Source organism: Primulina huaijiensis, chromosome 14 (assembly GCF_012295235.1).
Source record: "Primulina huaijiensis isolate GDHJ02 chromosome 14, ASM1229523v2, whole genome shotgun sequence".
Classification (NCBI taxonomy): domain Eukaryota; kingdom Viridiplantae; phylum Streptophyta; class Magnoliopsida; order Lamiales; family Gesneriaceae; genus Primulina; species Primulina huaijiensis.
The window spans coordinates 8,729,872-8,740,113 of NC_133319.1; the positions used below are offsets into that span (position 1 = coordinate 8,729,872).

General features: G+C 40.2%; 1 protein-coding gene across 1 annotated transcript; it reads left to right on the plus strand.

The window, feature by feature from the left end:
- Positions 1 to 169: 169 nt before the first annotated feature.
- On the plus strand, positions 170 to 760 carry LOC140957954 (uncharacterized). Its single transcript, XM_073415375.1, has 2 exons — positions 170 to 415; positions 557 to 760. The coding sequence occupies exons 1-2, from the start codon at positions 170 to 172 to the stop codon at positions 758 to 760; spliced, it is 450 nt and encodes a 149-aa protein (XP_073271476.1).
- The last annotated feature ends 9,482 nt before the right edge of the window (positions 761 to 10,242 follow it).

Below are 10,242 nucleotides of genomic sequence, written 5' to 3' on the forward strand. Positions count from 1 at the left end.
TTTGGAAAAGTTTCCAAGAAGCCATGGGAACCAAAGTAACTCTCAGTACGGCCGATCATCCTCAGACTGATGGCCAAACTGAAAGGACAATTCAAACCATGGAAATTGGAGCGAGCAGTTACCTTTGATAGAATTTGCTTATAATAACAGTTATCAAAGCAGTATTGAAATGGCTCCGTATGAAGCATTTTATGGGAGAAAGTGTAGATCACCTCTGTGCTGGGATGAAGTCGGAGAAAAAGCTATCACTGGACCTGAGCTTGTTCAAATAACCATCGACAAGGTCGCCATAATCAAAGAAAGACTCAAAACATCTCAGGATAGACAAAAGTATTGGGCAGATTTAAAGAGAAGACCGTTGGAATTCAAGATCGGTGAAAAGGTGTATGCTAAAATCTCTCCTATGAAGGGAGTGGTTCGGTTCAATAAATCTTGAAAGTTAAATCCAAGGTACGTAGGACCGTTCGGGATACTGGAAAAAGTGGGAACTCTAGCCTACCGACTGGCTTTGCCACCCGATATGTCCAGAATTCACAACGTGTTACACATATCACAGCTGAGGAAATACGTCCAAGACCCAAGTCACATTCTCAAAGTTGCACCGCTGATGATCGAAATACACCTGAACGAGGAGATGAAATATGAAGAAGTTCCTATTCGAATAGTGGACACAAAAGATCATGTGCTGAGACACCGGACAATCCATATGTCAAAGTACAATGGTCAAATTATACTGAACGGGAAGCAACCTGGGAACTAGAAGAGAAGATCCGCACACAATATCCTCATCTATTCAAAAGATCGAGCTGATCCAAGTTTCAAGGACGAAACTTTCAATAAGGAGGGTGGGATGTGAACACCCAGAATTTCCGAAGCAAATCATGTAAGAATTTAGAACTCGAAACTAAGCTGAAAACTTTAATCCTAACTATAAAACTCAAATATGAACTTAAATTTTCAGCTAATCTGGCTCGAGAAAGTAGCTCCAAAGCTCGGAGATTAGCTCAACGGGAAGCTATGCTATAAGAAACCGCATCAATCGAAGAGCCGTCATTGGAGAGGTAAACCCCCAGATCAAAGACTCAATCTTTTAGCTCAATGAAGCTCAACCATGCTTGTCCTAAAAGGACCAAAAAGAGAGCTAAAGGAAGAGCTAAGGGATTGGACAAATTAATTATGCAAGAAATGACCCTTTAAAAAATCTAGATGACCCTTGGTGCTTGAGATACCCCTGAACACAATTAATTCTTGCTTGGGAAACAAGGGGAACGACCAAGGGGATGGGAAAAGCCTCATTTTTCTTCTATAAATAGCACATAATCCTCACTCAAGATACACTTCAAAAAATCTTGAAAACATCTCTCAAAATTTTGGTCCCTCACTTCAAAAGAAAGCCTCGGCTGCCTCTAGCAAGGAATAAAAAAAAAAGATTCGTGCCGAAGTTCTGTACCGTAATTCACTGTCAACACTGTAGGAAGACTCTGTCCAAATTTCGGTCACCACCTGGTCCGAATTCAGCAAGCTTCGTACGTCCAAGTTTGAGTAACTCGAAGTACACCTTCGCATTTTGGTAAGTGGGTTTTTGTTATATATTTGTTTATAATTTGAAACTTTAATAAATATATCATGACATGCATGTGTGTGTGTCCATTTCTTTCGAAAAATATTGTCTTTTCTTTTAAAATTTTGATCGATGCTATTGAAACGTCGTGTCCTTTTTAATTGCTTTAAAAGTACTAGAAAATTTTTTTTTTCCGACCACTAACTTAAACTCCATGAAAATATTTTAATAAAATATTTTACCTTTTTAAAAATAAAACATCAACCAACTAGCATTTTGAAAATCAAGTGAAATAGTCATAAAACGAAGTCGTCAAATGTTTTACCAAGCCTAAAAAGCAATAGTTTGAAAAGTAAATCCCATACTAAACCTCTCAAAAATCTCTCAAACATAAATAAATAGTCTTAAAAATCTTTAATAGAAGCGCTGGTCCTCGGGTTGTGTGCGCCTTCAGTCCAGTCAGATCATTCGTCAAGACCTCCCTCAAACTCACCTGCATCCATCACACCTAGTGAGTCTAAAGACTCAACACACCATAATCTTTATAATAAATATTACGTATAAAATCACATGCAACAGTGAAAATACTTTTACGTAAAATAACTTTTCATGACATGCAAACATAACTTTAACTTTTTCCTTTTTCTCAACATGACATGACATAAAACCTTTAACATGTTCATGAACATTTTTTCCTTTTCCATTTCCTTTTTCTTTGTTGAATTCAGATCGTTAATTGTGACTTTCCTGACATGACATGACATGATCGATGGATCCATCTACATATAACCACAGTACTGGGCGGCGGGGACATCAGCGACGCTCTCACCGGTCAACTGAGCCTTGGCCTAACATGATCGAATAGAAATACGATCGTCGGGGCTCCCTCTGGGGCCTTCTTCCATAAATGGGCTCTCTCTGGGGCCTTCTCTCCTCACGATATTCCAATTCTTCCTCAAACCTCATAACCTCATATTCGCAATAATGGAAACACGATCGTCGGGCTCCCACTGGGACCATCACCCTCACGACATCGCCATTGTTAACGAATTAGTCACAATCACTTCACCTCCTTCAACATTTTTCATTCACATCACTTTATAAAAATCATGAATACCATAACATGTTTCATTTTTGAAACCAAGCATGCAACATGTATTTTAAATGTCTTCCTTAAATGAATAAAATCAAATAGACATTTAAAAATCATAATTTAATCATGAAAATTTCATAAACTATCATGAAAATAGCATTTAGGGCACTGCCATGACGCTTACAAATTTTGAGGTGTAAAAAGACCGTTTTACTCCTGGACTCGACATTTTTTGATTTTGACTTTTTCCTTGATTTCATGACTCTAACATGTCCCAAATAATTATTTAAGCATAAATTAATTTTCCCATAATTTTATTTATCTTTAATATTAGACTTTTTTCATTTATCATTTATTAATTGTTTTAACGGTGTTTTAATCTCGAAAAATCTCAAACTCTAATATAAAATTCCTAAATTCTAAATTTAGTTTTTTTATATTATTTTAGCCCTTATGGACCATGACTCGACCCCCGTGAGCCGTTTTCCAATTTTATTTAATTTAAAAACCCTAATTGACACATAAATTTCAACCCCGAGCCAACTTCCGATTTTCACGAGTTACCCCAAAACCATGTTGGTCCAAAACTTGCCCAACATCATAAATTAGCCTACTGGATCCTAAGTTTACCAAGAAACCAACCGAATACCCAAAAACGGGCACCCCAAGTCACCCTCTAAACCGGCCGAGAACTCCTCTTATAGCTAGGACTCTTCTTGTGCGTCCAGGCCCCTACCCGTGAGCCCAGACCTTGAACCAGTCACTCACCCACCTTCCTAGGACTCTAGTGCATCTCCTTGACACGACCCTTGAACCCCAGTCCGAGCCCCCAAGCCCCTGGAAGCATCAGCTTGCTGCGCATGCCGCGCGCTTTCTCGGGTAGAGTCCTAGCATAGCTAGGACTCTTCCCCAGCCCTTAACTCGAATCCTAACATGGCTAGGACTCTCCCCTAGACTCCCCCATGACCCTGGGTAGCCCCCAGACATAAGCCAACCTTCGGCCAGCCGTGGAGTACCAAACGCTCAACCCTTGACCCCCATGACAATTACTCTCGGTTGTAGCTTTCGTGGTTTGCCTCCTCCTGTTTGTGGTGTTTAGGGCGTACATGGGTGACTCTAAAACATGTGCACAACCTCCCTGATCATGGCCTACATCATGGCAGTCCCTTATTCATGCATATGCCAGTTTATGGAATTCAAATCATGAGTTTAACATACAAGAGTGCAGAAAACCGAAAATTTCAGAGAATTACTTTATGATCTTCATGCATCCAATATTTAAAACAATTATATGATATGATGGATGAGAAAAGGAATATTAAGGCGTGCCTTTGCGTTATATACGCACGAATAACCGTTGACGTCGAAGAACGGGCAAGAACCTTGGCTTGTTTCCACTTGAACCCTTCTAAAATTCTTTGTAAAATTGTGAGTGTGTGCCGTGGGGTTTGTGTGGTTTGGGAGAGAAATTTTTCAGATTTTTTAAAGAGGGTGGCCAATGGTTTATGCTAGAAGAATAGGGTTTTTTGTGGTTTTTTAATACTTTAAATATTAGTTAATAGCCTTCCAGGTTTATTAGGCCTAATAAGCCATCTAATTGACCCCATTAGTCTAATGAGGACATAATTAAAATATTAACAAAGTTTTTTTTCTTTTATTAAACATGTGAATTTATTAGCCGGGTTGCCAAAAAAGTTCAAATTTTAGTTGAAAAACCAACACCGATAAAATTTATGTCCCGGCGTATAAAATCACCTCAAAACCCTTTATTTCCAAAAATAATAAAAAGCAACACTCATATTTTAAATAATTAAAAACAATTATTTAATAAAAACATTTTTCGTTTTTCAGCCTTCGGTCCCCGTTCTTCGATCGTCACTTGAATAATCCTTTAAAATACAGTTTTATGCATGATGACAATAATCTTATTTAGCATATAAACAAGTATGTCAAATAATTAAATGGCAATTAAAATAAGTCATTTACTTATTTTTCATTATTTCCTAGATTCGCATGCAGTTGGATTACGTCGTCTTAATTTTGGACCTTACAATTCCTCCCCCCCTTAAGTAAAATTTCGCCCTCGAAATTAGAACTTATCGAATAGATCTGGATAGCGACTCTTCAAGTCCCTCTTGGTTTCCCAAGTAGCTTCTTCTTCCGAGTGATTCATCCACTTGACCTTGACCATTGTAATGACTTTGTTTCGCAATCTTCTTTCTTGCCTTGCTAAGATCTGGACAGGTCTTTCCTCATATGTCATGTTTGGAGTTAATTGGAGAGGTTCATAATTAAGCACATGTGATGGATTCGACATGTACTTCCGCAGCATCGAAATATGGCATACATTATGAACTCCAGAAAGTGATGGTGGCAATGCCACTCTATAAGCTAGTGTCCCTATCCTTTCCAAAATCTCAAACGGACCTATAAATCTTGGACTAAGTTTGCCTTTCTTGCCAAAACGCATAACACCCTTCATAGGTGCTATTTTCACAAATACATGGTCGCCCACTGCAAACTCTAAGTCTCTTCGTCTTTTGTCCGCATAACTCTTTTGTCGGCTTTGCGCAGTTTTCATTCTATCGCGGATTTTGACTATAAGCTCGGTAGTCTCTTCAATCACGTCCGGACCAATTTCTCTTCTTTCCCCAACTTCGTCCCAATGTATAGGAGATCTACATTTTCTTCCATAAACTGCCTCAAAAGGAGCCATCCCGATTGATGATTGAGAGTTATTATTGTAGGTGAACTCCACTAGAGGTAATTTTGGTTCCCAACTGCCTTGGAAATCAATAACACATGCTCGCAGTAGATATTCCAAAATCTGTATAACTCTTTCTGACTGTCCATCGGTTTGAGGATGAAATGCTGTGCTGAATAATAACTTGGTCCCCATCGCTGCATGTAGGCTTTTCCAGAAAGATGACGTGAATCTCGGATCTCCGTCAGAAACCATGGATACAGGAATCCCATGCATGCGAACTATCTCTCGGATATACAAGTCGGCGTACTGAATCATGGTGAAAGACGTCTTGATAGGTAGAAAATGCGCTGATTTAGTGAGACGATCAACTATCACCCATATAGCGTTGAATCCCTTAAGTGTCTTTGGCAATCCCACTACAAAGTCCATAGTGATGTTCTCCCATTTCCACTCGGGAATAGGGAGTGGCTTCAATTTTCACGCTGGTCTTTAATGCTCTGCTTTGACTTGCTAACAAGTCAAACACTCGGATACATATCTCAGAATGTCCCTCTTCATGCCTGGCCACCAAGATAACAACTGCAGATCTTTGTACATTTTCGTGCTACCCGGATGAATGGAATATGGTGTGTCATGGGCTTCCTTCATAATAAGATTTCTCAAGGAATCGTCACTAGGAACCCATAGTCGGTCTCGATAACGGACCAAACCTTCCAATACTGAATATAAATTCCGGCCCTTGGCTTCATCTCTAGCTCTCCACTTTTGCAACTGCTCATCAGTAGACTGCCCATCACAAATTCTGTCTCTCAAAGTCGGTTGTACTGATAATGTGGCAAGATTAGGGGCCTTGCCCCTAGCATAAACTGTAAGCTCAAACCGTTGTATCTCAGACTGCAACGGTCCTTGGAGTGATAAATGAGTGATAACTGCTGCTTTTCTACTCAGTGCGTCTGCCACTACGTTAGCTTTTCTCGGGATGGTAGCTAATGTCACAATCATAATCTTTTACTAGCTCAAGCCATCTGCGCTGTCTCATATTCAGCTCTTTTTGGGTGAAGAAGTATTTCAAACTTTTATGATCGGTGAATATCTTGCACTTCTCCCCGTAATGTTAGTGTCTCCAAATCTTTAGTGCAAAGACTACTGCTGCAAGCTCAAGATCATGAGTGGGGTAGTTTTTCGCGTGAATCTTCAACTATCTCGATGCATAGGATATAATTCGGTCATTTTGCATCAGAGCTGCGCCCAATCCAAGTTTAGATGCTTCGGTATAAAGAACATAATCCCCTTGCCCCGATGGCATAGCTAAGACTGGTGCTGAAATCAAGGCTTGCGTCAACTTGTCAAAACTGTCTTGGCACTCTGATCCCCATATAAACATTGCATTCTTTTTGGTCAAGGATGTCAAGGGTACTGCAATAGAAGAGAGTCCCTGAATAAACTTGCGATAATAGCCAGCTAATCCCAAGAAACTGCGAATCTCGGTAACACTCTTCGGTACTGGCCACTCTTTCACTGTTTCGACTTTGCTTGGATCAACTTCAACGCCATTACGAGAAATGATGTGGCCTAAGAATGCCACTCTATCGAGCCAAAACTCGCACTTGCTGAATTTTGCATATAGCTTCCAGTCTTGTAGTACTTGCAGTGCTGTCCTCAAATGACGCTATGCTCCTCTTTGTTCTTCGAATAAATCAATATATCAACAATGAAGACAATAATAAACCGATTCAGATACGGCTGAAATACGCAATTCATGAGATCCATGAAGATCGCTGGTGCGTTAGTCAGATCGAATGGCATGACCATAAACTCGTAGTGCCCATATCTGGTACAGAATGATGTCTTGTGAACATCAGACTCTTTGACTTTCAACTGATGGTACCCAGATCGAAGATCAATCTTAGAAAATATCGATGCTCCTTTCAACTGATCAAATAAATCTTCAATTCTTGGCAGTGGATACTTGTTCTTGATGGTGACCCTATTAAGCTATCGATAATCGATGCAAAGACGCATACTACCATCTTTCTTCTTCACAAATAATACCGGTGCGCCCCATGGAGAATAGCTAGGGCGAATGAAACTCTTGTCTAGTAACTCTTGGATTTGATCTTTCAATTCTTTCATTTCAGCGGGTGCTAGAAGATAAGGCGCTTTAGATATAGGAACGGTGCCCGGCAATAGATCAATAGAGAATTCCACTTCACGGTCAGGTGGAATACCAGAAAAGTCCTCGAGAAATACGCTAGGAAAATCCCTCACAATATCAACATCTTCTAACTTCTGACTGGTAGATGCATGTGTAGTTGTGACACATGCTAGATAAGCTTGGCATCCATGCTTAATTAGCTTTCTCGCACATAGACAAGAGATAATGTGCGGCATTTGCTTGTTTCTCGCCGCCTCGAAGACAAAAGATTACCACTAGGTGGCCTAATAGATACCGATCGCTGACGGAAATCAATCGAAGCTCCATTTACTGATAGCCGATCCATCCCCAATATAATATCAAATTCGGGTATAGGAAGCACAATAAGATCTGCCCGAACAACATCATTGAATAAACGAAGCTCNAAATTCGGGTATAGAAAGCACAATAAGATCTGCCCGAACAACATCATTGAATAAACGAAGCTCCAGATTCTTGATAATTTTAGACGTGAGCATTTGTTCACCGGATGGAATAGAAACTTTGAAACCCAGACCCATATCTTGAGTAGTAATATTCAGTCTTTTGATGAAGGTTTCTGATACGAATGAATGTGTAGCTCCCGAGTCTAAAAGTGCGTAGGTTGCTACACCTTGAATGATAATCCTCCTGTGATAAGCGTAGTGTCTGCCTCTTCCTCAGCTTCCTCGGCATTCATAACATAAGCTCGGGCCGTAGTGGCTGCTTTCCTCTTTGGGAAGTCGTTGGCTTTGTGTCCATCCTCCTTGCAGTAGAAGCATTCAAATGATCCCCATTCACACTTGCCAGGACGTGGGCGGTTGCACTGTTTGCATAGTTGCCTCTCAGCAGGCTTTGGTGCTCCAGGATTTTGTGGCTTTGGTGGCTCTGGCTTCTTGACTTGACCTTGGGGCTTTTGGGGCGCTTGAGGTCTAGGAGGACCAGTATTCGGCTTCTTGTTGGGTTGATTGTTATTCTGATAGTGCTGCCTCTTGCGCTGAATCTCAAAATCAATGTCCTTCAAGGACTGCTCAGCCTGGTGTGCATAAGTAACTGCCATAGCATAATTCTCCGGACACATCATCATAACCTTATCCCGAATGGTAGGTCGTAGGCCATCCATGAAATGTCTAAGCTTTTCTTCAGCATCCCTGGCAATAAGGGGCACAAAATGGCAACCCCTATCAAACTTCTTCACAAATTCCGCAACAGTGGCATCTCCCTGGCGAAGAGCCATAAATTTCCTCTTTATTCGGCTCCTAGCATCCGGAGTGAAATATTTCTCATAGAACTTTGTCTTGAACTGTGCCCAAATGAGTGTAGTAAGGTCAACACCATGCTCGGCTCCTTCCCACCATAAAGAAGCGTCATCCCTAAGTAGATAAGTAGTACACCTCACCCGGTCCGCATCTCCCATATCAAGATAGCGAAAATGTACCTCAAGTGAACGAATCACCTCTGCAGCAAAAGGATCGGTAGTGCCAGAAAATTCCTTTGGCCCTAGCCTCCGGAACTGCTCATAAACATCCTGCTGTGGCCTAGTCGCCTGCTGCTGCTGCTGCTGCTGCTGTAACTGCTGTTGTAACTGTTGCTGCTGTAACTGCTGCTGCTGTACCTGCTGCTCGAAAAGACGAGCCATCCCTTCAAGTGCACGTGTAGCAGCATCCCGTGGTGGTGGTGGTGGAACGTTTCCTTGATGATTCACACTGTTCTCTGCTTGGTTTCCATTAACGGGGGCGCGTCTAGAAGGCATTGTATCTGAATGTTTTTCCAAATTCTAACGTAATCAACATGCATTTAAATCTAAGTTCTCTAATCATGTGACATATCCTAACTTAATTTACATTTTAAGCATGAGAAGCAATAATACCAAAAAAGCTAATAAACATGCAACGTAAACACCTTATTCATGACATAATGCAGGTAACGTCATATAATCATATAAAGCATGTATACTTACAATTTGAGGCTTGCCGACTGATCTTTCCGGTGCTGATGGTGGCACAACCCTTTACAAGACCTTTGCTCTGATACCAACTGAAACGTCTGGCCCTTTTTAATTGCTTTAAAAGTACTAGAAAAATTTTTTTTTCCGACCACTCACTTAAACTCCATGAAAATATTTTAATAAAATATTTTACCCTTTTAAAAATAAAACATCAACCAACTAGCATTTTAAAAATCAAGTGAAATAGTCATAAAACGAAGTCGTCAAATGTTTTACCAAGCCTAAAAAGCAATCGTTTTAAAAGTAAAGCCCATACTAAACCTCTCAAAAATCTCTCAAACATAAATAAATAGTCTTAAAAATCTTTAATCATAAATCATGAGTCAAAAGTCATAACGCAGATTAATAGAAGCGCTGGTCCTCGGGTTGTGTGCGCCTTCAGTCCAGTCAAATCATCCGTCAAGACCTCCCTCAAACTCACCTGCATCCATCACACCTAGTGAGTCTAAAGACTCAACACACCATAATCTTTATAACAAATAATACGTATAAAACCACATGCAACAGTGAAAATACTTTTACGTCAAATAACTTTTCATGACATGCAAACATAACTTTAACTTTTTCCTTTTTCTCAACATGACATGACATAAAACCTTCAACATGATCATGAACATTTTTCCCTTTTCCATTTCCTTTTTCTTTGTTGAATTCAGATCGTTAATTGTGACTTTCCTAACATGACATGACATGACATGAT

Coding starts and splice junctions, on each gene's coding strand:
- LOC140957954 (XM_073415375.1), top strand. CDS start 170: ATGGCTCCGTATGAAGCATTTTATGGGAGAAAGTGTAGATCACCTCTG. Junction 416..556: donor TCTCTCCTATGAAGGGAGTG/GTTCGGTTCAAT, acceptor CACATATCACAG/CTGAGGAAATACGTCCAAGA.